Genomic DNA, 27,945 nt, shown 5'->3' with positions numbered 1-27,945 from the left:
TCAAAAGAACGACAGAGATAACTTGACAAGCTCTGAGTACAGGAGGCATAATAAGCACTAATCCTTAGTATTGTCCTTATTATTATTAATAATTGAACTTCACGAGCACAAAGATGGCAGAAAGCTCGCTGTATTCACCTGGTTGGTTTCATGCGTCGTCTCTCACCCTTTTGGAGGTAAATGTCTCCCAGGGAAGTTGCTTGGGAAAGACATCTTAGAAGTGGACAGGCTTTGTGTTCCCCAGCCGTATGTGGATGGGGAGGTTCAGTAAGGGAGAAAGAGAGACCCCCCCACCCCCGCCACCTTCCCCACCCACAGGCCTTCCCAAGCCCCGACGGAGGCCGTGGCCAGCCCTGGGGGAGGCTCTGCAGGCTTGTGAAGGGAGATGCTCATCGGGGCAGCCCTCGAGAAGCTGAATCCACGGGGATGGTGGGGTTAGGGGAGCTGGCTGAACTTGGCTGAGGACCAGCTTGGGGATGAACCTGCACCCCTTCCCTCCCTCTGAGGGGTCTCGGGGAGTCGGTGGGGACCGGGGATCTGTAGGGCGAGGGGTCTGGGTTGGAGTCCCTTCGCCCCTCCCGTCCCCTTTAAGGAAGGCGGTCAGCTCCCACTTGTTAACACCAGGGCAGTGCCCAGAGATGGGATACAGGCGCGTGTGAGAGCTGGGCTCCGGTCAGGGCTGACCTCCCAGCGCTGGACTCTCTTCACCGCCTCCTTCCTCCCCTTCACCGTCGCCTCTTTCTTCCTCCGCTTCTTCCTCTCCCTGCACATCCTCATCTGTCTCCTGGCTTGGCTGTTTCGGCTACGGAAAGACAGCAGAGACTCGTTGGTGGGGGGCAGGCCTTCCTCGCATCGGGACGTTAACCTCTGAGCCCGGGAATGCCTGGCACCCAGGAGGCCATGTAGCCAGCGCCACGGCCTCAGGGACTGAGAGGGCACTCGGCTCCAGCGGGCATGGATGGCAGGCACCTGCCGCTTGCTGCCTGGGCGGCCATGAGCTACCTCCCCCGAGATTCCTTGGCCCCCTGCCCTAAAGCCAGGTGTGATTCCTTCAGGGCAGTGGCTGGGATTAGAAATAATTCAGGTGAGGACCCAGCAGATGATTCTCTGTTCTGACTCCGGCACGTCTGGCCAAGTGCAGAGACGCAGAGATGCGCAGGAAGCCTGCGGCGAGCAGCAGAGGGAGGGGGCCAGGCTCAGTGAAGCGTAAGCCCTTCTGAGAGTCAGTGTCTCCATCCAGAGTGCTCCAGCCGCTGTGGGGAGCACATTCAGAGTACAGCAGGCACGGAATCAGTGGCCGCATTGCACTTTGTCTGCAGACCTTCTGGAGGGCCCAGCGTGGACGGCTGGGGGGAGGCCTGGGCTATGGGGTCAGAAAGCCTAGACTCCAGCCTCGCCTTGATGCCCCCCACCCCTGCCCCGGATCACCGGATGGTGGGAGAATAAGGCTGCCCAGATCCGACTATTTCCAGATGCAAAATGCACCCACAGAAGTCACCACCTGTCTCGAGACGCAGCGACAGGGAGACAGATGCGGGGAGCAGTCATGAGATGGACCCGGCGGCTCTTTTGCATGCTCACCCACCTTCGGACCTGGCCACTGCCTTACTGCCTGAGGACTGGCCACCCAGCCCCTCTTGCTGCTGGGCGCTGGCTCCATGGGCCGGTGATGGCCTCACCCCTGCTCCAGCACTCTGTTGTCACAGTCTCGAACTTCTCAATACGTTTCTTTTTTGGGCTGAGTGGCATGTGGGATCTTAGTTCCCTGACCAGCGATAGAACCTGCAGCCCCTGCAGTAGAAGCATGGAGTCTTAACCACTGGATCCGCCAGGCAAGTCCCTTGAGCTGCTCTGCGCGTTTTCCTTCCTCCCCTAACAAGGCAGCCAATCTTGCCGACAAGGGCAGACGCTGCTCCACGCTCACTTGTTCTCCCTGGCACGCTGGGCTTTTACTCTTTCGCATCTTAGCATCTTATCCCTGGGCCCCTGAAGGTAATGGTCTAGGCAGACCACATCTTTTCCTTCCTCTGCCCCCTGGTACCCAGAAGGGCCTGGAAGGTGACCAGACACCGCCTTCCTCACTCAGCCTCCTTCTGTTCCAGATGGAATGAAGGAATTAAGACGTGAAGTGACCAGCCCAGGCGACACAGCTAGAAAGTGCTTTGGCACAGGGCCACGGCTGGATGCCGCTGTCTGGTCGACTCTAAGTTGGGCCAACTCTTTTGCGTGGATGGCCGAGCTCAGGACCAGTCTCACCCCCTCATGCCAGGTGGGGTCACCACGGACCTCACAGCCCCCTCTGCACCCTCCAGGCCTCCAGGCCCCCTCTCCTTTCATGGCTCATGTAGCCCTGGGTCCTCATCCAGTTGGTCACTTGCATGGAGTTCAAGGTGCCCTCTGGGGTGTGGGCAGAGGATTCCGAGAAGCTCAGGGAGCCGAAAGCCTGTTTGGAGACTTAGAATTCCCCAGGAGGAAGGAAGTCACTCTCCCCATTTGCCAGATGGACAAAGGAAGGTCCGCCTGGTGGGGCCACTTTCTTGGAGCCGCCCAGGAGGTCAGCAGGCAGGCAGCCGGGGCCCCGTGGCTCCCTCCCGTCCAGCCCACCCCGAGCCCCCGCGCGAGGCCCCTACAGGTTTGGGCTGCTTCTTCATGGCTTCCGCCTCCTTCCTCTTCAGCTCCGTGAAGATGATGTCGAAGAACTCCTCCTCGGCCTTGGTGACCAGCTCCTCCAGGTTCAAGATGGGCGGCTCGTCCCTCAGCTCGTCGTCCCGGCCCTCGGCCTTGCCCTTCTCCTTCAGGCGCATCTCGCGGTGCCTCGCCTCCAGGATCTTCTCCCGCCGCATCTCGCGCTCGAATATCTGGGGGCACAGGGACAGGGAGGCCATGGGAGTGGCGGGTGGGCGGCCCCGGCTCCCAGCGCAGGGGGGCCAGCGGGCTCCCATCACTCTGCTCAAGGCAGCCCCACAGAGCCCTGCTCCCGGCTGATGGCAAGAAAGCGGGGGCTAAATACTGGAGCTGGGAGGAGGGGAGCAGGGATGCCAAGTCACGCAGTTCCAAGGAGTACCAAGCGCCTGACACCGGTGTGAAGCATGCTCTCTGGGGGTGTGCAAGACGGTGTCCCTGGACCCCCAGAGGACCAGCTCAGTGGTGGGACTGCACACCAGGCGGAGCCAGGAGGGCCTCCCAGGATCTCAACACCAGGGCATTTCAACCCCTCTGGGTACCCCATGGCTCTGGGGAGGCGTCTTCAGGACTCCCGGCCAGGGCGACGAATCTCAGCGCCCCAGCACCCCCTTCCCCCGAGCAGTCCCTTCTAGCTGCTTCACCATTGGTATCAGCTAAGTCTTCCTCAGACAGGCTCGGCTGCCCCAAATGTATACTGTTTACAACTAGACAAAAAGACCGAGTCACACCGCTTGGATCTGCAGCTGAAGAAACCTGAAGCCTGGAGAAGTCAAGAGACTTGCTCAGGGCTGCTGGACTTCCTGAGTGGTGAAGCCTGGGCAGGTTCAGACACGGCCAATACCCATTTCTCAGGCCCGTTCCCTGACCCACCCCCGAATGTCCACCCGCTTCCCAGGAGGCAGTGGAAGCGCGTCTGCCCTTCGCTGACCGGCCCGCTCGGCCGGGGGCCAGGCCAGGACCGGAGCCAGTGTGCCCGCCTCGCCGGGGGCCCGCACCTACCGAGGAAGCCGTGTTCTTCTCATTTCTCTGGAGGGTGCACAGCCCGTTGGAGACCTCCAGCAGCGTGGTCGTCCCCAGCTGGGAGCCGCAGGCGATGAAGCACCCGTTGTCTTGCACCCGGAGGCAGAAGAGGGCTTCGTCACAGACCTGCTGGAGGGCCGGGCAGACCCGCGGGAGCCACGTCACCCTCTGCTCGTCTGGTCATCTGGTACTTGGGGAGGCTTAGGCCGGCAGCCCCATTCAAACACCCCTGGGGACTTCCCCGACCGATAGGGACCCCAGCCTCAGCCCACAGGAGGGCGTCCACACCCTAAAGTCGGTTGCAAGACCCTTCACTCCAGCCTCATCTCCCACCGTACCCCGCCCACCACACCCACCCCCTCAGTCCGGCCTCACTTCTTTCCTTTTTTTTTAGTGGCCACACAGACAGGCATGGGGATCCTAGTTTCCTGACCAGGGATCGAACCTGTGCCCCCTGCATTGGAGGGCAGAGTCTCAACCACTGGACTGCCAGGGAAGGCCCTCCAGCGCCCCTTTCATTCTGCAGTTTCCCCAGCCCCGCTCTTTCCCTGCAGGTCTCTGCCCCGCCTCTGCTGATAAGATAAGGCTGGCTCAGCTGGGAGGCTCGGCTCGGCCCAGGCTTGGCCAGAACAGGCCTGGCAGGAGGAAAGGCCAGGCTTCTGAGGGCGTGGATGCACCGGGAGGGGGGTGCACGTGACCTTCAGGCTGAGGGCAGGGTCGCACTGCTTGAACACAAAGTCCCAGATGTCCAAGGTCCCGTCCATCTTGGTGGTGAAGAAAACCGCCGGCCTCACGGGGCTCCAGGCGCCATCAGTGAGATAAGCCATGTGGTACCTGTAGGGAGCCAGGACCTCCGGTCAGGGACCACGGAGGGAGTGGGATGCAGGGAGAGCCTGCTGAGCCAAGACCCTGCTCATCCAGCCCCTCCCCAGCTCCTGGGTCTCAGCCCGGAAGTTCTTCCTGGTGTCTGACTTCTGGCCGTGCCAGCCTCACCAGCCACGGTTCACAGTTTGCACTGCAAAGGGCTCTGGTGTTTCTCTATACCTAACTCAAGGGCACAGGCCTGGGCCCGGTCCCCCGGCCATGAGACTCACTTGAAAAGGAGTTGGAGGAAGGAAAATCTGCCCAGAAACGTTCACACTATTCAGATGAAGAGAGGGCTATACTGCCTACTTGATTTAACCTTGATTTTCAAAGATTTCTACAGCAAAAAATGGAACTGGACCCTTATGTTACATACAAAAATGAACTCACAATGAACTGAAGACTTAAACATATGATCTGAAACCATAAAGCTTCTAGAAGAAAACATAGAGTAAAAGTTCCTTGACAGTGGCCTTGGCAATGAATGTTTGGATTTGGCACCAAAAGCATAAGCAGCAAAAGCAAAAATAAGTACGTGGGATTGTATCTACTTAAAAAGCTCCTGCAGAGCCAAGGGAACAGTCAACAGAATGAAAAGGCAACCTAAGGAATGGGGGGAAATATTTGCAAACCAGATATCTGATAAAGGTTTAACACCCCAAATAGATGAGGAACTCGTACACGTCAATGGCACAACAAAACAAAACAACCCAATTAAAAAAGCGGGCAAAGGACATGGACAGACATTTCTTCAAAGACGACAAAGAAACGGCTAACAGGTACGTGAAAAGATGCTCGACATCACTAATCAGTGGAGGAAGATAACCAAATCCACAGTGAGATATCACCTCACACCTGTGAGGACGGCTACATTATTAGAAAAGCCAAAGATGAATGTGGGTGAGGATGTGGAGGAACGAGAACCCTTGTGCACTGATGGTGGGAATGCAAATTGGTGCGACCACCGTGGAAAACAGTATGGAAGGTCCTCAATCCTGTTTCTGGGTCTTTTTTCTCTTTCGGCTGCGAAGCATGTGGGATCTTAGTTCCCTGACCAGGGATCGAACCCGCATCCCCTGCACTGAAAGCACAGAGTCTTAACCCCTGGACTGCCAGGGAAGCCCCCCGTTTCTGGGTCTTTATCCAAAGGAATTGAAGGCAGGATCTTTAAGAGACACCTGCCCCCCTTCCATGCTCACTGCTGCATTCTTCACAATTGTCAAGATATGGAAACAAGCTCAATCTCCATCAGCAGACAAGTGGGCAGTTTGAAGCTGATTCCCTTTCTGAAGTCGCTGAATCAAGCTATTTCCTAGCATTGGCTCGGATGTTTGGAGAGAAATGTTTTCTCCGTTTTTATGGGTGGAGACACAGAGGCTCAGAGCCCCCCTGGGCTGGGCCAGGCCCCCCTGTCCCGTCCAGCCCCGGCACCCCTCTCCCACCTCAATCTTCCCCTCACTTGGTCCACATGATGGACGACTCCCGGCTGTCCTCTGACCAGATGCGGGCGGTCCAGTCGCCGACGGTCAGGAAGTTCTTTGGGTAGAACGGGTTTCTCTGCAGGGCATAGATGGGGCCATGGTGGCCTGAGAAGGTGCACACGATCTTCTCAGCGGGCGTCTTGCCCTTGCGGTTGCAGGAGATGACGACGCCTTGCTCCGTGCCCACCATGAACTTGGTCGGCTGTGGAGGGGGTGATGCGTGAGTGGAAGGCGGCAAGAAACGTCAGCTCAGGGTTAAGCTGGCAGGGAGAGCGGCTTTCCAGGGCCAGAGCGGTGGGACCAGCGGGGTGGGGGCCCAAAGGTGCCGAAAGTGCCTTTGGTTTAAGCCTCTGCTTGAGCTGTGCCCCGCCCCTTTTGGGGGGCCGCCCCCACTGTTGGTCAGCTTGAGCAGATCCCACCCTTCTTTAGCACCTGCTCAAGGGCCCCACGAGTGATGAAGCCCCCCCAGTCATCTGCTCCCTAGAGCTGCATCACCAGCCCCTCACGCATCATGTGAGCACCGAGCATTTTGCCAAAAAAAGATCCTGAATGTCTGTTTACACACGAAGTTAATGACTGAATGAACACTGTGACCCATGAGTCCAGAAGAGCCGCCTCCAGCCTCCGGCTACTACTCACTGCAAACCCGGCTTCATTGTACACCCATGTCTAATGATTGTTGCTGGACTTTTTTGGTTGTTTGCTCTTTGCTTTGTTTTTTAAAATGTATTTGGCTGTGCTGGGTCTTCGTTGGGGCATGCAGGATCTAGTTCCCTGACCATGGATTGAGCCTGGGCTCTGTGCGTTGGGAGTTCCGAGTCTTAGTCACTGGACCACCAGGGAAGTCCCTCCATAGCATCTTTACTCACAACAGCTAAGAGGTAAAAGCCACCCAAGTGTCCGTATGAGTGGAAAAACAAACTGTGGTCTGTTCACGCGTGCTTGTGTTAGTCACTCAGTCGTGTCCGACTTTGTGACCCCATGGACTGTACCAGCCAGGCTCCTCTGTCCGTGGAATTCTCCAGGCAAGAATACTGGAGTGGGTAGCCATTCCCTTCTCCAGGGAGTCTTCCTGACTCAGGGATCGAACCTGGGTCTGCTGCACTGCAGGCAGATTCTTTACCATCTGAGCCACCAGGGAACCCCGGTCTATTCATACAATGCGATACTATTTGGCCTCCAAAAAAAAAAAAAAAGAAAAGGAAAATTCTGCCATGTGCCACACTGTGGATAAACCCTGAGAGCGTTTAGCTAAGTGAAAAGAGCCCGTCACAAAAAGAATTCACTGAAGTGAATGGGTACCCGGAGGAGTCAATTTCATAGAGACAGAAAGTCGAAGGGACTGAGGGAAGGGGAAGATGCGGAGTTAGTTGATTAAAAGATACAGAGTTTGTTTTGCAAGATGAAAAAGTTCTCGTTCTGGAGAGCCCACAGTGTAAATATACTTAACACTACTGAACTGTCCACTTAAGAATGGTTAAAGTGGAGACTTCCCTGGTAGTCCAGGGGTTAAGAATTCACCTTGAGTGCAGGGGACACGGGTTCAATCCCTGGTCAGGGAACTAGGATCCCACATGCTGTGGAGCAACCGAGCTCACGAGCCACAACTAGAGAGTCGATGTGCTGCGATGAGCGACCCCACTCGAGGCAACGGAGATCCCGCGTGCCGCAACTGAGGCCTGACGCAGCCAAATAAATAGTTTTTTAAAAAAGAATGGTTAAGGTGGTACATCTTACATTATGTGCTTTTAAATTTCTTTTTTTTTTTTTTTTTTTAACCACAATTAAAGAGAACGGCTGGGCTACAAATGGAGGGCCTGCTTGCTTAGTTGCTCAGTCGTGTCGGATTCTTTGCGACCCCATACTGTACTCGCCAGACTCCTCTGTCCGGAGGATTCTCCAGGCAAGAACACTAGAGTGGGTTGTCATCTCCTCCTCCAGGGGATCTTCCCGACCCAGGGATCAAGCCCACGTCTACTGTGTCCCCTGCATTGGTGGAGGATTCTTTATCTGCTGAGCCATCGGGGAAGTCCCATAAATGGGGTGGGGGGGCGTTAAAGGAAAATGAAGAGAAAAAGCTTGAGAGGCCCAGAAAAGTAAGGAAGAACGCCAGTTCCAGGGCCCCTCGGTGGGGGTGAGAGTGGAGAGCCCCACCCTGCAGCCAGAGCCCTGGGTTTGAGTCCCAGCTGCTCCCTGCTCTGGAGCACGTGACTCACCTTCCCACTAAAGACTCATTTTGTTTATCTGCAAAGTTGGGATAATGCTAATCCCATTAGCTTGCAAGACGGTCATGGGTGATTACACAAGCTCATCGCATCAGCGGCTACAGGGGGCCAGCACATAGTGCCCACTCGGCGACAAGGCGGGGGGCAAGTGGGGACCAGCAATGGTGTGGTCACGGCGTCTAGCACTTGGCCTAGAAATCTCTGATTCCAAGACAGAAGCTTTTTCTGAGTCCTCCCCACAGAGCCCGGGGCTTGGGGGGTGGGGGATGTCCAGTAAAGTTGTCGTCCACCTCCCCCACCACATTCATCCCCCAGCTTGGGGTGGGGGAGGTGCTCCCAGGGCAAGGGTGAGGTCAGAGCCTGTCCACCTCCTAAGGGCCTGGGAATGATGTCGGCCTGGAGGCAAACCAGTGACGATCCCAGGAGGGGGTCAGGCCAGGAGCCGTCCGGGAAGGTCATTTTATTGCTTTGGAGGGAATCTTCATTTGAGCTTCCAGAAGCCTCCCTCCTTGGACACATCCACATGACTGCTTTGCTGTTTCTTCTCATTATGTTTTATTTGTGGCTATGCTGAGTCTTCGCTGTCACTCAGGTCTTTCTCTGGTTGTGGCGATCGCGGCCCACTCTTCATTGCGACGCGTGGGCTTCTCACTGCAGCGGCGTCTCTCGTGGTGGCGCACGGGCTCCAGGGCACGCGGGCTTCGGCAGTTGCAGCGGGTGAGCTCAGCGGTAGCAGCTCCCAGGCTCTGGAGCGCAGGCCCAATAATCGTGGCACCTGGGCTTAGCTGCTCTGCGGCACGTGGGATCTTCCCAGATCAGGGGTCGAACCTGAGTCTCCTGCATTGGCAGGCGGACTCCTTACCACTGAGCCACCTGGGAAGCCACTATTTCTTATTTATTTTTCTTCTATTTTTTTTAGATTATTTATTTGGCTGTGTTGGGTCTTAGGTGCAGCACTCGGGCTCAGGAGTTTCGGTGTGTGGGCTTAGCTGCCTGGTGGCATATTGGATCTTAGTTCTTGGACCAGGGATCAAACCTGCGTCTCCTGCATTGGAAGGTGGATTCTTAGCCACTGGATCACCAGGGCTCTGCTCTGCAAAGCCCTCTGCTTTGCAGTTTCTTTACTGCTCCTCCTTAGTTACTAAATGCCATCTGTGATCAATTTGCCCAGGAGCCTCCTCTCATCTCATTTTCCTCTCCAACACCTCTTCTTCCCCCGCAGGGGGTAAGCTGCCAGCCCAGGGCCCCACATGAGGACATGAGTCAGGTACAGAGCAGAGCCTGGGGTCCGGATGCTAATCCTGGACAGGGCTCTTCTTACAGCATGGAGCGCCTCTGGAATCCCGTGCAGTCAGAAGGCTCGCCTTCTGATCAGCGGGGACACTGGCCAAATGGGAACTCGGTGAATTAAAGGGGCTTTCTGCCTCTACTCTGCTGCCCCCTGCTGGAAAGTGGTTGCAAAGACTACACAGGTCTAGGAGGACCACAGAGGACCATCCAGAGCACAAGGTAAGAAGCAGCCTGGGGCCCGCGAGCGTCTGATACAGCAGCCACGGGCCTGCCCTCGGCTCTGGCTGCCCCGGCCATGGAAGGTGGGAAAGGGAGGGCAGGGGACACCCACCAGAGTGGACTCGAACTCCAGGGAGATGGCCCCCAAGGCGTTCTCCAGATGCTCCTTTTTGGTGATGTCCATGATGACGACCTCGGTCGGCTCGCTCAACTTCCGGATGTCCCACCACATGACCTGATGGGAGGAGGAGCCGACTTTGAGGCCTGGAGTCCCACAATTCTTACCCCCTCCACCTTCCCAGGGCCAGACACTGGGTGTCAGACACCCAGCAACCGAGGGAACAGGCGTGTTTTGAGAATTGCTCTTCTGGTCCATAGTCCTGGCTGATCGTCAGTCCTGGGCAAGGTCCCTAAAATCCAGAAGCAGGCGGCCTCATCACAGACCTACTGAGTGAAAACTGCCAGGTGTGGGCCCTGGAGTCTGTATCCTTAAAGACCCCTCACAATATGGCAATATATAGCAACATTCAAAACGCACATATGCTTTGACCCAGAAATTCCACTGCCAGGAACGTATGTGTATGCAGTGTGTATGCGCATGCTTCATGTGTATGCGGTAATCTATATGCAAATACACTCTGTGCAGAAAGACAAGTATCGTATATTAACGCATATATGTGGAATCTAGGGAGAAAATGGTACAGATGAGCCTATTTGAAGGGCAGGAACAGAAATGCAGGCGTAGAGAAGGAACGTGTGGGCATTGGCAGGGAAGGGAAGAATGGGACGAACTGGGATAAATGTGCTGCCGCGTGTCAACTAGATAGCTGGTGGGAACCTGCCAAATAGCACAGGACGCGCAGCTTGGTGCTGTGCTGACTTCGGCGGGTGAGCTGGAGGGAGGCTCGAGAGGGAGGGGAGATATGTATCCATATGGCGGAGTCACTCTGTTGTACAGCAGAAGCTAACACAGCATTGTAAAGCAATTATACTCCAACAAAAAAATTCAACCCCTCCAACACACTCTTGGCTACATTTTTGGTAACTACAAACTATTAAAATCCACTTAAATAAATTACAGCATATCCATAATTTATTAAGTCCTTAACAGGCAGGGGGCAGCACTTTATGAAATATAAAATCATCTTTGAGACATGCCGAATGAAAAACATCAAGTGCAAATCAACGTGCAAGGTGCGCAGGAAGAGTGCAGAGACGCACACGTGTGCTTTGTATGTGGACACCGAGCCTGGAGGCAGACGGAGAGGCTGATGTAAGTGGGCGCCACAGGAAGGGGGACTGGGAGGCTGCAGGCAGTGGGGGAGGACGGGGGGCTGGGAGGCTGAAGGCGGCGGGAGGACGGGCTTCACCGCCTGCCCTCCTGTACCTTTAGGCTTGTGTTCCACACGCATCTTTACCTACTGCTCAGTTTTACAATGAAATGCAAAAGGAAACATCCCGATGGGGGACCGTGTGACCGCTGCTGCTCCCCACTCCCTGCCCCTCCAGCGCTCGTACCTGCCCGTCCGTAGATGCCGAGAAACACTCTGTGCCTGTCTTCGACTGCAGCCAGATGGTGCCGTACACGGGGTCTCGGTGGCTGAACTCGATGGTGGACAGCTCTGCCACCAGGCTGCCCTTCCGCGTGTCCCAGCAGGCTGGCGGGGAAGGAGACGAGGGGGTAGTGGCTGCTGGCGGTACAGGCTTCCTGTCTTAGCGCAGGGAGCACGGGATCGGGCGATGCTGCTTGTCTTGGTTTGACAGATACGGGGCTTTTTTAAGAATCAGGGCTAAGTTCAAACCAGCCTGAGTTTCCTACTAGCCCCTGAAGCTCACTTCATTCATTCCATCAGGGCCCCTAACATGTAGTGAGCATCACACTGGGCCCTGGGGAAGCCACTGGGACTCAGACAGGCACAGTCCTTAGGAGACGGGAAGGGAAATCTGCCAAGTTACAGCCTGTGTTGTGATTGCTCCAGGGGGAGACAACAGGGAGGCAGTCAGGGAAGGCTTCCTGGAGGAAGTGAGGAGGAACTAAGATCGAGGAGGAGCTTCAGGATGGAGGGAGGCAGGGAAAGAGAGAGGAGCACCTCCATCCTGGGGAAAGTAAAAACACTTAGGCAAATCTCTCCTGTTGCATCCATTCATCCCCTTTTCACCTCTGTACCTCTGCTGCTGCTGACTGGAAAAGAAACTCACAGAGGGAGATTATCCTTTCTTTGGATTCATTATTAGGACTTCATCTCTTCTGCTTTACCAAGAAAGACTCAACGCTTATCTATATATATATTTTCTGTCCTGATGGATTCTGTCTTCATTTTCCCACGAGTGTATGGTGAGGACCCACCCTGTTACTCAGAGCTGTTTCTAGGAAAGCTGGTTTTGTAATACAACAACAGAAGTCCATGATCCATAAATCTCGATTTATGGAATCCAAGTCTAAGGCATTTGGCTCTGCACCAGTCTGGCCCAGAAACGGGTTTTCTTAGCTCACTTTGCTCTGCTCCGGCAAAGCAGTGCTCAAGGGCAGGTCCCACTGTGTCTTTCTCATAGACAGCAGAGCCCAAGAGCCTGGGCTGGTCTGGCTGGCAGAGAAAACCACTGAAAGGGTTTAGGAGTGATGAGCGAGGCAGGGCTCCTGAATAAACCATGGCCAAGTGACTCCGTTTCTGTCTTTCAGAGCGCCAGCACCCAGATAAAGTTGCAGGGAGATTGATGGGCTTCCCTGGTGGCGCTAGTGGTAAAGAATCCGCCTGCCGGTGCTGGACATATAAGAGATACGGGTTCGATTCCTGAGTGGGGAAGATCCCCTGGAGGAGGGCATGGCAACCCACTCGAGAACTCTTACCTGGAGAATCCCATGGACAGAGAAGCCTGGCGGGCTACAGTCCATGGAGTCACAAAGCGTCGGACACGACTGAGCGACTAACGCTTTCACTTGATGGGAATCCACTTCTATTTCATCACAGAGGGGCTCCCTGGAGGTGGGGGCAGCAGGTCTAAGAGGGAGGTCAGAGGTCTCAGGAGGCCAGGAGGCATCCTGATCACGTAGAGTTTCTGGGAAGTTTCCCAGCCCTTCTGGCTCCTACTCCTGGACAGAAGGGGACCCCTCATCATGCCTGGTTGAGTCCGGCCTGGGGCGCAAACAGGAGGATTAAGAGTTTGGCTATTCCAAGGCCAGGGGTGGCCGGAAGGCAGGAAACTTCAGGGCCATGGAGACAGGTTTCTTCTGAGTTCACATGGGATCTAAACATCAGTTTTCTGGGTGTCCCACCAGCAAAAATAGCAGAGCGAGGACCTCTGAGAATTCTCTCTTCCATAAAAGCCATGAGAATGTTGGCAAAATCGATGATCAGAATCAACTTTTTCAGAACTCCGGAAATTAGCCAAAGGCTGGCAGCAAATCAGAGTGTTTATTCAAGAAAAATAGCTGAATCTTGATAAGAACAGTAAGTTTTGTTGCATTTTGGCTTGCCCCAGTTAAGATGCTATAATCTCCGGTTCTATGATAGCCTTGAAAAATAACTCTCTGCCTTCCTGTTAAAAACCCAATATCTTGGCAGCCACAGGATGGAGCAGAATGGAGCTGGAGCTCTTTCAAAGTCTCCTATTCAAAGAGTTGTCACTGTTTGACCTGTCTCGTGGTTCCCTGGAAGACCTCCTCCCCATTTGCAAAGTTGTCTGTATTCAGCTTGACTCAGAGCTTGCCCAGGGAAAAGGGTCTTTTTAACAAGTCTGTCTTGAAAATAATTAAAATTGCAGGCAACTGATTAACTTTGCAGTGTCCGGAAGTGGTGGATAACAGGTGGGGCAAACAGCAGGCTAGCCGAAAAGCTTCAAAGGAAAAGCCGGAGAGTGAGCTGTCCATAGGGGCTTTGAAGAGCTCTGACGTGTTCCCGGGAAACTAGAAGCTCCCGGGGCTGTGCGCACACCTTTGCTGTTGCTGTTCAGTCACGTCTGACTCTTTGTGACCCCGTGAACTGCAGCACACCAGGCTTCGCTATTTCCTTCACTATTCACTTCCTTCACTATTTCCCAGAGGTTGCTTAAACTCATGTCTGTTGAGTTTGGCACTGGCATCACCATGCCATTCAACCATCTCATCCTCTGTCGCCCCCTTCTCCTCCTGCCCTCAATCTTTCCCAGCATCACTGTCTTTTCCAATGAGTCAGATGCTCACATCAGGTGGCCCAAGTATTGGAAGAACTGGGAGGCCCTCAGCTCTCACCTCTGGCTGACCTGCAGGCTCGGTGGGGCGGCTAAGGCCAAACTGACAACTGCCCGGCTATGTGCTGAAAGTGTGCTCAAACGCGCACAGAGGCTTCCAGGAAAGTCTGCAAGAGTTTTTGGCCGTAGATGGCAACAAGCAGGAAACATTCATCTCAAATGCACATGGAATATTCTCCAGGACAGATTCCATAAAACAAGTCTCAACAGATTTTTAAAGACTGAAATCACAAAAGGTATCTTGTCTTACCATAATAGAATAAAACTAGAAACACCAGTAACTGAAGGAAAAGTGGAAAGTTTACAAATATATAGAAAGCAAACAACATATTTCTAAATAACCCATGGGTCAAAGGAGAAATCAAAGGGAAATTAGAAAATACAAAATGCACGAATATGGAAATACAACATACAAAAACTTAGTGTAGCTAAAACAGTGCTCAGAGGGAAATTATAACTTTAAACATCTGTATGTTTAAAAATCTCAAATCGATAATCTAACCTTCTACTTTAAGAAATTTAGAAAAAGAAGAACAAGTTAAACCCAAAGTAAGCAGAGGGAAGGAAATAATAAAGATTAGGGATGGAAATAAATGAAATGGAGAATAAAAACCAACTAAGAAACATCAATAAAATAAAATATAAAGTTGGTTCTTTGAAAAGAAAACAAACTTTACCAACCCCTATCTAGACTGACCAAGTGAAAAAAAAGAACACTCAAATTACTAAGATTAGGAAAGAAACAGGAGACGTTACTGCCAACCGCACAGAAATGAAATGACTGTAAGAGAATGAACAATTATATCTCGACAAATGAGATTACCTGGACGAAACACAAAAATTCTAGAAAAACACAAGCTATCAAAACTGATCCAAGAAGAAACAGAAAACACGAGAAGACCTGTCACACATAAAGAGGTTGAATTTTCTCTTTTAACACCAGCAATAAGGAAAATCCTCGGACCAGACGGCTTCATTGGTGAATTCTACCCAATATTTAAGGAAGAATGAATATCAACTCTTCACAAACACTTTCAAAAAAAAAAAAGAAGAGGAAGAACCACTTCTCCACTCACTCTGTACGGCTGGTATTACTCACACTCATTACCATATATAAGGGCTTCCCAGGTGGCCCTAGTGGTAAAGAACCCACCTGACAATGCAGGAGACACAAGAGATGCAGGATCTAACCCTGGGTTGGGAAGATCCCCTGGAGAAGGAAATGGCAACCCGCTCCAGTATTCTTGCCTGGAGAATCCCATGGACAGAGGAGCCTAAAGAGCTGCAGTCCATGAGGTCGGAGGGACAGGACCGAGCGACTTGGCACACATTACCCACCGTGTCAGGTAGCCTGTCCTGACCGCCTCTCCCGAGATGCAGCTCCCCAGTGATGTCACCAGCCTTTGCCTCTAGTTGCCTTAGCCTGGCTCAGGGAATGCTGTGTGCTTAGTCGCTCAGTCGTGTCTGACTCTTTGCGACCCCATGGACCGTAGCCCGCCAGGCTCCTCTGTCCGTGGACTTCTTCAGCCAAGAACACTGGAGTGGGTTGCCATGCCCTCCTCCAGGGGATCTTCCCCACCCAGGGATCGAACCCATATCTCTCCCATTGCAGGCAGATTCTTTACCGTCCAAGCCACCAGGGAAGCCCTGGTCCAGGGCAGGTGCAGTAAATGTTCCTTGACTTTACTCGACCTGTACTTTTTCTTAACTTCTAATTTTGAACGAACTTCAGACTCACTTGAACTTTTACAAATGAAGACACTGCTGCTGCTGCTGCTAAGTCGCTTCAGGCGTGTCCAGCTCTGTGCAACCCTATAGACGGCAGCCCACCAGGCTCCCCCGTCCCTGGGATTCTCCAGGCAAGAACACTGGAGTGGGTTGCCATTTCCTTCTCCAATGCAGGAAAGTGAAAAGTGAAAGTGTAGTCGCTTCAGTCGCGTCCGACTCTTTGCGACCCCATGGACTGCAGCCTACCAGGCTCCTCCATCCATGGGATTTTCCAGGCAAGAGTACTGGAGTGGGGTGCCATTGCCTTCTCCGGAAGACACTGATGAGGCAGCAACAAAACTTGTCTCACCTTGACGCCTGAAAGCTTCAGGAAGTACCCCACCACCCCGACTTTGTCCTCTACAGCAAGCCTGGTCTGGCAGGTGGACCCTGGCTGGACCGCAGCGGAGCCTCGCTGCCTCAGAGCCCGGGAGAGGTTGGTTAAGCACCCGGGTGGTGGTGGGGGAAGTCCTTCCTTACCGATCTGCCCATTGTAGCAGCCTGCCAGGAGCACGTGGGAATCTTTGGGGTTATACTCCAAGGTGACAAGAGGAGAAGACGGCTTTAGGGTGATTTCTGGCCTGTTGGGGTTTTCTATAAGGCAGAAAAAAAAAATATGTATATATACTACCAGACCTGGAAAGAAAAGGACAGAGTCAAACAATTCAACCCCTAGTCCAGGTCGGGGGCAGTGGGGCAAAGCTAGGAAGCCCCTCTCCGGGCTGCAACCTCTGGTCCTCAGTGACCAGCCTCTAGCCCTAGAGGTTCTTCTACAGATGTTATTTTTTGGGAATCAAGTGTGTGTGTGTGTGTGACTGTCATTCTACTCCATCTCCCAGGTCAGTATAAAATGAGGTTTTGACCCTAGGGCTTTTACAGAACGCTAACTCTCCCGTGATTTCTGTGAACCAGTTGCCCTGTGTGTACAGCAGAGAGAATGATGGAGGGACAATAATGTCAGCCCACGGGGGGCAGTAAGAGTTCGCTGAGCGGCTCAAAAGTGGAAAGTGCTCGCTCCGTGCTCGGCTCCCACACCGCTACCAAGAGCTAATGTTCATTTTCACAATGACAGCGACGAGCGACGTCTGAGAGCGTGGAGCCCCCGCCCCCTGCCCCCTGACAGGCTATGCCTGTGCAGTGAGCCCCTTTGTCCACTGTGGTCCCCGCTCCCGGGTGGACACACTGCCCTACTGGCCAGAAATTAGGGACAAGTGCCCGGCAGGCAGGACAGGGGGGTCCCCTTCCCTCCCCCCGGGTCCCTTCTCAGACTGCTGGGGACTCTCTGATACGCTCTTCAGGGGCCCAGAGTTGGGACTCCAGGTCTGGTCTTGAATGCCCTGATTCAGGATCCGGAAATGAAGGGAGTTCCTGCTTCTGCTGTGGCTTCACTTGACTGCATCTGAACCCAGGCAGGGACAGGACAAGACGTTGGCTTCCTCCAGGCTCCTGGGATCCCGGCGCTGGACCAGCCCCCCGACAGGCCCGCTTCTTCCACCTCCCCCAGAGCGTTCGCTGGCCTCTGCCGGGCTCCCTCTCCTTCCCGGGTCCCCAGGCCCCTCTGAGCCTCACCCAGGTCCCAGATGTACGATTCGTTGCTCATGCCCTCGGGTGCCCGTTGAAAGTTCAAGCAAGAATACGCCACTGCCAACTTCCTGTTGCCATCGGGATGCCAGGAGACATGTGTGGCTGGCCGCTTAATTTCCTGGGGGTCCCTTTAGAGGAGGGCGAGAGGGCAGAAGACCAGAGTGTCTGGATCCCCAGACTTCCTATTCATATTTGCTCATTTTTTTTTCTTAAAAGAATTCAAACGTCTTTAAATATTCACTAGAAGAAATTTACTTTAAAAACAAAGCCTCTAGGACTCCCTTAATTGGAAAACTGATCTCACAACCACAAAGAAAACTAATAAAAAAAGAGAGAATGGAAATAAAATTTTAAATTTCGGTCTGATGTCTTCATTTGCTGAAAGTTCTGCGCCTGAGACTTGATCTCTCATTAATATTAAACTATGAGGGAAGATGAAGAATCTGGCTCTTTGGTATTTGCCCAATTGAATCAAAAACTTCTGTCCACACAAAAGGCTGCATGCAGAGGTCTACAGCAGTAGTATCTGCAACTGCCAAAACTTGGAACCAACCAAGATGCCCTTCAGTAGGTAAGTGGATAAATTGTGGTACATTCAACATTGTTATTACTCAGCATTAAAAAGTTTCCACCATGTCTTTTCATGGCTTGATAGCTCATTTCTTTTTAATGCTAAGAGAAAGAAACCGATCTGAAAAGGCTATATGTTGTGTGGTTCCAACTATATGACATTCTGGAAAAGGCACAACCACGGAGCCAGTACAAAGATCAGTTGTTACCAAGGGTTTAGGGGCAGGGAGGGAGAAATAGGTAAAATACAGGGGATTTAAAAAATATATTTTTGTTTACTTGGCTGCACTGGGTCTAAGTTGTGATACAAGGGATCTAGTTCCCTGACCGGGGATTGAACCTGGGCCCCATGCGTTGGGAGTTTGGAGTCCTAGCCACTGGGACCACAGAGGACTTTTTTTTTTAATTGAAATATGTTGATTTACAGTGTTAGTTTCAGATGTGCAGCAAAGGAAATATATATATACACATTTTTTTTCAGATTCATTTCCATTTAGGTTATTACAAGATATTCAGGGGCTTCCCAGGTGGCTCAGTGATAAAGGATCCAGCTGCTAATGCCGGAAACGAAGGAGACACGGGTTCAGTCCTGGGTCAGGAAAGTTCCCTGGAGTAGGAAATAGCAACCCACTCCAGTATTCTTGCCTGGGAAATCCCATGGGCAGAGGAGCCTGGTGGGCTACAGTCATGGGGTTGCAAAGAGTTGGACACGACTGAGCACACAAGATACTGAATATAATTCCCTGTGCTGTATAGCAGGTCCTTGTTATTTATTTATTTACATATAGTTGTGTGTATCTATTAATCCCAGACTTCCGATTTATCCTCCCCCTTTTCCCTTTTAGTAACCATTTTTTTTCCTATGTCAACACAGGGGACTTTCAGGGCAACGAAACTATTCTGTGTCTTGGCATCTATGACACCAAGAGGGAGCCCTAATGTGAACTACAGACTCGGGGTGTGCTGGAGGCTGAGCACATCCCCTCAAACCTCCTGTGTTGAAGCCTAATCTCCAGTGTGCTGGTATCCGGAAGTGGGGCCTTTGGGAGGTGATTAGGCTGTGAGGGTGGAGCCCCTATGAATGGGATCGGTGCCCTTACAAAAGAGGGTCGAGAGAGACCCTCACCCTTTCTGCCTTGTGAGTTCTCAGCAAGAAGGTGGCTGTCTCTGAATTATTAATAAAAATCGAGCCGTGAGAATTTTGAAACATCCAGTGGTCAGGACTTGGTGCTCTCTCTGCTGCAGGCTTGGATTCAATCTCTGATCAGGGAACTAAGATCCCACAAGTTTCGAGAAGCAGTTAAAAAAAAAAGAGAGTCCTCACGAGACACAGACTCTGACCTTGCTGGCACCCTGCGCTCAGACTTGCATCCCCCAGAGTGATGAGGGATGCGTTTCAGTTGTTGGTAAGCCACCCAAGTGATAGTATTTTGAGACGGCAGCCTGAGCGGACTAAGGACAGGGCCTAACGCTGTCCTGTGTTGCGCTCTGACTGTGACAAACGTCCCACCTACGGGGTGGGGGAGGCAGGAGACGCTGCTGGGGGGAGAGGCCCTGTGGGTGGGGGGAGGATGGGCGCGTGGGAATTCTCTGTACTTTCTGATCCGTTTTGCTGGGGACTAAAACTGCTTGAGAGGCTGCTTTGGGAAAGATCCAAGGTGTTCTCCTTACTTGTTGCAAGTAATAATTCTTTCTTTCTTTGGGGAAAAAAAACAACTGCTCAAAAAAATATTAGCTCAATTTGGTGGCTCAGATGGTAAAGTCTGCCTACAATGCGGGAGACCTGGGTTCAATCCCTGGGTTGGGAAGATCTCCTGGAGAAGGGAATGGCAACCCACTCCGGTGCTCTTGCCTAGAAAATTCCATGGACAGAGGAGCCTAGTGGGCTATGGGGTCGCAAAGAGTTGGACACGACTGAACGACTTCACTTTCACTTTCAAAAAATGAAAGGGGAGAGACAATGTGTAAGAGTGAAAAAAACATTAAAGACTTAATGGCCCCACATGTGGACTCAGAGGGGGAAGGTGGGGGCAACTGAGAGAAGAGCATTGACACACACACACCATGACTACCATGCGTAAAGGAGCTGGCAAGTGGGAGCCTGCTGCACAGCACGGGGAGCTCGGTGATGACCTAGAGGGGCGGGACTGGCGGGGGCAGAGAGCGCCAAGAAGGAGGGATGTGCGCATGCCTATGACTGACTCGCTGCATTGTGCGGCAGAAACGAACACAAGCGGTGAAGCAATTATACGCCAACGTTGAGAAAGTAAGTTGAAAGAAAAAGACGTGATGGTCCCAAGCTGACACTTTGTCATGGAAGTCATCGGAAGACATGAACAAAAGGAGGAAATGAAATAAGTTTCTGGTCGTGTGACTCATCCACTTCACTCCTCCCTGGGGGCACGGCTAGAGCAGCAGCAGCCCAGGTTGAGTCCCATCCTTGGCTGGGTCACCCACCCGCTGAGAGCCCTGAGCACGTCTCCTCCCCGGGGCCAGGTTCCTCGTCTGTCAAACGTGGAGGTTGGATGTGATGATTCCTCATGCATCAGCCCTCTCGGGTGTCCATACGTAAGGTCAGATGCTGGCAGCAGAGAAGGCGGCCCCCGCCCCGCCCTGGCCCCTCTCTTGCATGCCCATTGCTAGAAGTCTGCAGTGCCCACCAGGACTCAGCCCTGGATCAGAAGAGTCCTTGCTGGTCGTGCTCGGACTGGGTCAGACACTTTCCAGGTGGCAAAATGAATCCCCTAGAGTTGGCATTTGATGCTAGTTAGTGGCTTCCAAAGTCACAGGTTTTCTCTGCATATTCAAGAACACACACCTGCACGTATATACATACGTATACATATATGCATATATACATGCACATATACATAGGTATATTTGATTTTCTCTTTTGGCGCATAATTGCTTTTCAGCGTTGTGTTAGTTTCTGCTGTATGATGAATTGATCGGCTACATGTATACAGACATCCCCTCCCTTTTGGACTTCCCTCCCACCCCTCGAGGCCATCACAGAGCACCGAGCCGAGCTTCCTGTGCTTTACGCGTGATCGTAGACACAGGTCAGTCCCAGTCTCCCACTTCCCCCTCCCCTCCCCGCACCGTGTTCACAGGTCCGCTCTCGACCTCTGCATCGCTACTCCTGCCCTGCAAAGAGGTTCATCTGTACCGTTTTTCTAGATTCCCACATACGTGTGTTAACATACATTTGTTTTTCTCTTTCTGATTTACTTCACTCTGTATGACAGACTCTAGGACCACCTGCGTCTCTATAGAGTGACCCTATTTTGCTCTTTTTAGTGGCTGAGTAATATCCGTTGTGTATATGTACCACATCTTCTTTATCCATTCATCTGTCATTGGACATTTAGTTTGCTTTACCTAGGTGTATTTTCAACAAAATGTAGTGCTTTCTACACACGGTTCTGCGTCTTGATTTGGTTTGGTTTCACACAGCAATCTCAGAAACTCTTGCTTAAGGAGCTGCCTCATTCGTTCAGATGGCTGAGTGGTAGTCAGCGTGCGGGCATAGCTGAATTGCTGGAACCAGACCCTACTGATGGGTTTAGTGTACTCCCAGTCTCTGGCTAGTGCACACCCTGCTGCAGTGAATATCCAGTGATCTCACACACGTCTCTGGGCTAAGCTTCTGTTACACTGCTGTCCTTGGAGGTTATTCCAGGCAGACTCCCAAGTGCTTGGGACAAGGGTCTTTTTTGCTCACAGTGCAGCCAGATCACGGATGTCTGGTGCTTTGGACCTTCCCCACATAGTATGAATCGACCCCACGTGTACTCAGCTTTGCAAATTTGCTTTATTCTTTCCTGAGACGGACTCTCTCCTCCCTTTCCACCCACCAGGCCTGCCTCCAAGGTAGGGACCACTTATCTACTGGGCATTTGATCGCTCTGTCCCTTATTTAGCTCAGAGCACAGAGGGCATTATCCCCACAGCATGGAGTGATGGGTAAGGGGTCCCCTTTGGAAGCACCCATCCACAGGGGTGACAGAGGTCAGCCAGGCACCTGCCTGGCTACAGAGGTACCTGAAAACATTGATGGTCTTAGCTGACGGGGCCTCGTCCGTCACCTCCACCGCGTCCTCGTCGTCAAAATACTCCTGGTAGATGTCGATGGCGTTATTCTGCTTGATACAGTGCTCCATGATCTGCGGGGGACACAGCGGGAGTCCTTAGTGGTAAAGGGAGGTCCTTTCAGCCTGACCAGGGCTGAGATGGAGTCTGGGAGGGATGAGAGACATCCCGCAGTCTTTTCCCTTCCTTCCAGGCCACGAATTTTCAATGGGGGCAACATCTACCCCGCAAAAGGGTGGAGATTGGTTCCAATTGTTTTCAAATTGCTTCGTGGGGGTAAAATAATATCACCTTTTTTTTTTTTTTGTACAAAGTACAGACATACATTTTGTGGTTGTTGCTCAGTTGCTAAGTCGTGTCTGACTCTTTGCAACCCCATGGACTGCAGCACGCCAGGCCTCCCAGACACACATATAGTACGTAAATATACAGTACACCTTTGGTATTACATTTTCACTGGGGTGGGGGAATGTCTAAAAAGGCTTGTTGAGAGACAGCAATGAAAAAAAAAGGTGAAGAAACACAGTTCTAGCCAAACAGAATTAGTAGCCACTCTGTATATAGCATCCATCTCCTGTTTCCTCCATCCAGAAGGCCCTCCCCCATTATTCCAAATGTCCAACAAGGAAAATCCCAAGTTCAAGGGCCTCCTCCTCCAGGAAGGCTCCCCTGATACCTTCAGCAGGAAACCAACTCTCCCTCCGCATGGGGCAAATAGCAAAGCATTTCTTCCTTACAGCCTTCCTTTCAATGTGAGATTGTGTGGTATGTGCGTGCTCAGTTGTGCCCCCCTCTTTGAGACCCCATGGACTGTAGCCCACCAGGCTCCCCTGCCCATGGGATTTTTTCAGGCAAGAATACTGGAGGGGGTTTCCATTTCCTACTTCAGGGGAATCTTCTCAACTCAGGGATTGAATCTATATCTCTTCTGTCTCCTGCACTGGAGGTGGATTCTTTACCTGTTGACCTGCCTGGGGCTGCTGCTGCTGCTAAGTCGCTTCAGTCGTGTCCGACTCTGTGCAGCCCCATAGGTGGCAGCCCACCAGGCTCTGCTGTCCCTGGGATTCTCTAGGCAAGAACACTGGAGTGGGTTGCCATTTCCTTCTCCAAGGCATGAAAGTGAAAAGTGAAAGTGAAGTCGCTCAGTAAGTGTCCGACTCTTCGTGACCCCATAGACTGCAGCCTACCAGGCTCCTCCGTCCATGGGATTTTCCAGGCAAGAGTACTGGAGTGGGGTGCCATTGCCTTCTCTGAGCTGCCTGGGGAGCCCCTGATAATACTGTGATATCTCTGTTTTTGTCTTTGGCCTCTGGTGGCTCACAAACTCTTTAGGGTGGGATATATGTGAATTTCATTTTTGCAATCTTTACTGCACCTGGCAAAGGCTAGAAGCTCCATCCAAATGTGCTGACTGAATGAATGAATGAATGACCCCTATTGGCAGGTAGCTGCTGGCTAGGGCTCCTTTGCCCAGAGGGTTTCCCACTTTCCCGATTCCTCCTAAAACCTGTTCAGTCCTTGGACTTCCCTGCCTTACCCTTGGGTCTGCTGTGGGGACCTGCCTACCTGCTCCCAGACCGAAGGTTCCATATGGTACCTGGTGTCCTGCCTCAAGGAGCTAGCTGCTGAGCCTGACGTGCAGTTGGGGAAGCAGTCATGGCTGAGACACTGGCCGAGCTGAACGAAGCCTTACCGAGCCCAGCTGCATGATGGCGTTGATGTAGTTCTCATCTTTCTCCACCTTCTTCCGGAAGCGGATCGTCTGCTCCAGCTCCAGGGGGTTCACATCCTTGGGCCAGCCACCCTCGATGTGGTTAATCCCCCGGGTCTCCATCTCAAAGCGCTCTGTGTTGGCCTAAACAGAGAGTCACAGGTGAGAAGAGCCTGGCCCTGGTGGAAGTGTGTTTCTGCAAACCAGAGTCCCGGGGCTCCCGGGTCCCTGGGCTCTGCGTATTCAGGGAGGGCCTCGTGAGGTACCCTTGACCAGAGCCGCAACGTCTTCAGGTACCAGCAAGGAACTTTCTGGTCCTCAGGTGGTCGCAGGCGGCCACGAACGTGCTAGCCTGTGGAGTTAGTAACAGCCAATTTGCAGTTGATGCCGGCGGCCTGGAGAAATCCAGTTCTGACCTGACCTCAACCCTAAAAACCCAGAGGAGCCCACCCACCCATCTGCTCTGTGACACCCCAAAGAACAAAGTGACTAATCTACCATTTACAGTGAGACGGGAATCAAAGCATAGAACACTTGAGAGTTTGGATTTGCTTTGCTCATTCTCCGTTGCAGCGAGGACGGCATAGATGCAGTTTTGCCCTTTAAACTTACCTCCTGCCTCCTTTGCAGTCCCCTCACCCCGCATCTTTTCAACTGTGATAAAACATACATGTGCTTCCCTGGTGGCTCAGATGGTAAAGCATCCGCCTGCCAATGCAGGAGATGCAGGAGACCCAGGTTCGATCTCTGGATCAGGAATATCCCCTGGAGAAGGGAATGGCTACCTCACTCCAGTGTTCTTGCCTTGAGAATCCCATGGACGGAGGAGCCTGGTGGGCTACAGTCCCTGGGGTCACAGAGTCAGACACGACTGAGCAATTAACACTTTCATAAAATACATATAACATCACGTCTACCATTTTGGGGCTTGCATGGTGGCCCAGTGGCTAAGACTCCACAGTCCCAATGCAGGCAGGGGGCCTGGGTTCAACCCCTGGTTAGTGAACCAGATCCTGCATGCCACAACTAAGACCCAGGGCAGCCAAATTAATACACAAATATTTTTAAAAATAAAATCTACCATGAAGTGAGGTGAGGTGAAGTCGCTCAGTCGTGTCCAACTCTTTGCGACCCCGTGGACTGTAGCCTACCAGGCTCCTCTGTCCATGGGATTTTCCAGGCAAGAGTACTGGAGTGGGTTGCCATTTCCTTCTCTAGAGGATCTTCCCCACCCAGGGATTGAACCCGGGTCTCCTGCAGTGTAGGCAGACACGTTACCGTCTCAGCCCCCAGGGAAAATCTACCATTCTGACCATTAAAAAAATGCTCAAGTTAGTGGCATTAAGAACATTCACGATGGGGTGCAATCCTCAGCACTATCCAGTTCCGGAACTTTCTCAATACCCCAAATAGAGATCCACACTCACTGAGCTCTCACTCTCACTTCCTTTTCCTTTATAAGCCATTTCTCACGAAAGCTACAAGTCTCAACAGGGCGGAGTCACTGGCCTTGGAGACCCCAGCGTGCCATGGAATTCATGGCTGTCGTCTTGTTTAGGAAGTTCCCGTGAACAAGACTGCTCTGGCCCCAGTGACAGCAGCTGGCCCTGGGGAAGCAGGACAGTCAGTGTGTTTGAACTGGAAGTTATTGGAAACACTCATCACGTGTTTTGGCCAAATCAGTGTGATTTTCATGCCGCTGATTTAGGAACATGACAACAGGGTCATCCCCTCAGTCTAATCTTCTCCCGGCAGTTGTTGACATAATCAGGAGCTGATCACCTACTTCGGACAGACCAGGAGAAATCTTGGGTTTTGAACAGCAACACGACACTCAGTTCTCTTATCTGAGAGGCACCTGTGACCAGAACGTTCTGTGGGACCGTTTCTTTTTCACGAGCTGGGCAGGTCCTGTAGGTATGAATCCCTGGCCCCCTCAGATGCCTCTCCCAGCTGCTGTTGTTCAGTCGCGCAGTCGTGTCTGACTCTCTGCGACCCCGTGGGCTGTAGCACGCCAGGCCTCCCTGTCCCTCACCATCTCCCTGAGTCTGCCCAGGTTCACATTCACTGCATCCGTGATGCCGTCCAGCCATCTCATCCTCTGACGCCCTGTTCTCCTGCCCTCAGTCTTTCCCAGCATCAGGGACTTTTCCAGTGAGTCATCTGTTCATAGCAGATGACCAAAATACTGGAGCTTCAGCTTCAGCACCAGTCCTTCCAGTGAATATTCAGGGTTGATCTCCCTTAAGATTGACTGGTTTGATCTCCTTGCTGTCCAAGGGACTTTCAGGAGTCTTCTCCAGCACCACAGTTCAAAAGCTGCACCAAATGCCTAAAACAACTCTAGGAAGAGTCTTAGAGGGGAGGCCAGAGAGAGGAGATCTTGATTTGCATTCGCCTGGCCCAGGGAGTGGTTGGTACTGGGGCTTGTCCTGACCCTGGGCACCAAGCTGAGATTGGGGGTGATTCTGCCCTCACACATCCAGCATCCGCACTGGTCCACTGGCTTCCCATGGGAATGGAGTCACGCAGTCCCACTTACCAGCCCTGACCCACAACCCTGCCAGACCACACCTCCACTGGCCCGGCCCTTGGCTCAGGGACCCACCTCATGTTCCGACATGCTGGTGGAGCACTGGATGCCCGTGTCCACCGGGTTCCGCTCTACAAACTGCTCGGCCAGCTCGGGGTTGGGCGGGATGTCGATGTTCAGCTCTGCCTGGCGGTCGGAGAAGTTGCATTGCTTCCCAAACTCACTGCGTTTCTTCACGTATACGTACACAATCTCCATGGTACCGGCTGCTGCAGGGATGGGGAAGGGTATGTGGTGAGGGCCTCCAGCTGGCTACCTCTTGGTCTCCAGGAGCCCCACCACTGAGGGCGGCTCCGTGTTTCCTCTCTGGTTGTGGGGGGAAGGCTCCTAAGGGATTTGTCCAGATCCTGAGCTGCATTTGAAAAAATAATCTATGGAGTGATGACTACAGGCTAAGCATTATGTTGCTTGGTTCTTACAGTTGCCCTCTAAAGTGGACAGTGAGATCACCAGTCCACTTTGGAGGAACCTGATATTCACAGGTACCCAGAATGCCTTGCCCAGGACCACAGAGCCAACAAGTGTTGCCGCTGGTCAACCCGACTCCAGAGCTCTAACTCACAAATGATGCAGGTTTTGCTGAGCTAATATGATTATCCAGAGGCAAGGAAGGAATATTGATGGTGATTATGTTGAATTAAATTCCCTGCAGCACACTGGACCTGACAATGATTTCACTTACTCTGTCAGAAAACATTTGTTAAAACCATGAATAGGGACTTCCTCGGTGGACCAGTGGTTAAGACGTGGCCTTCCAGTGCAGGGGGTGTGGGTTTCATACCTGGTCGGGGAGATAAGATCCCACAGGCCAAAAACCCAAAACAGAAGACAAGCAATAGTGTAACACATTCAATAAAGACTTTAAGAATGGTCCACATTAAAATAAAAAACAAAACCTGAATAGTCAAGATAGAGTGATATGCTGGCATGAGGACAGACACTTAGGTCAATGGAATGGAATTGAGAGCGCAGAAATAAACCTTTATATCTATGGTCAATTGATTTTCAATGAAGGTGCTAAGAACACAATGGGGAGAGGATGGTCTTTTAAAAAGATGATGCTGGGGATGCTGTACATTCACAGGCAAAAGCATGACCCCAGGTTCTACCTCGCTCCATACAAAAAGATGACTCAAAATGGATCGCAGCAGGGCGGGCAGGTTCAGTCCCTGATCTGAGATCCCACAGCCAAAACAAACAAACGAAAATACAGTAGTGATTCTCAACCTTGGCTACACACTTAGAAACACCTGGAGGGCTCTGGAAAAAACCACGATGCTCAGGCTGAACTGCAGACTAATTAAATCATAATCTCTCAGCATGCAGCCAAGGATGAGAACCACCAATTTAAAGCGAGGGCTCTTAATCTCACAGCCAACATTTCTCAAATTGGAATGTCCCTTCAAAACACAGATATTCCCAGCCCCCCTCCTGTAAACACTGATCTACATGTCTGAGATGAGGCTTAGACACTTGTACAGCCACTCCAGATGACTATTAGGACCAGATATGTGTCTGTCCTTCCTCCCCCAACTCCAGGGCTTCAAGGAACCGGACGGGTGGGTCCAGGCTGCTGTTCCCTGAGATTTAGGGCCAAGAGCTCTGCGGCAGCCTAGA

General features: G+C 52.3%; 1 protein-coding gene across 2 annotated transcripts; it reads right to left on the bottom strand.

The window, feature by feature from the left end:
- Positions 1–116: 116 nt before the first annotated feature.
- On the bottom strand, positions 117–26,526 carry DNAI2 (dynein axonemal intermediate chain 2). Of its 2 annotated transcripts, none has more exons than XM_055575040.1 (12): positions 26,344–26,526; positions 23,718–23,879; positions 21,977–22,098; positions 17,348–17,490; positions 16,259–16,372; positions 11,303–11,442; positions 9,897–10,019; positions 6,029–6,252; positions 4,404–4,539; positions 3,685–3,831; positions 2,631–2,858; positions 117–802 (listed from the first exon to the last, which is right to left on the bottom strand). In XM_055575040.1, exons 1-12 carry the CDS (start codon positions 26,524–26,526, stop codon positions 674–676), a joined length of 1,851 nt encoding a protein of 616 aa, XP_055431015.1. In that variant the 3' UTR covers positions 117–673. The 2 variants fall into 2 exon arrangements, with proteins under 2 accessions (XP_055431015.1, XP_055431017.1); XM_055575042.1 differs by lacking the exon at positions 117–802 and adding an exon at position 4,014 and having other exon boundaries at positions 2,537–2,858; positions 3,685–3,794.
- Positions 26,527–27,945: the final 1,419 nt, after the last annotated feature.

This window comes from Bubalus kerabau, chromosome 4, assembly GCF_029407905.1.
Source record: "Bubalus kerabau isolate K-KA32 ecotype Philippines breed swamp buffalo chromosome 4, PCC_UOA_SB_1v2, whole genome shotgun sequence".
Lineage (NCBI taxonomy): Eukaryota > Metazoa > Chordata > Mammalia > Artiodactyla > Bovidae > Bubalus > Bubalus kerabau.
The sequence above is the reverse complement of the archived record's forward strand: the minus strand, read 5'-3'. Positions and strand labels throughout refer to the sequence as shown.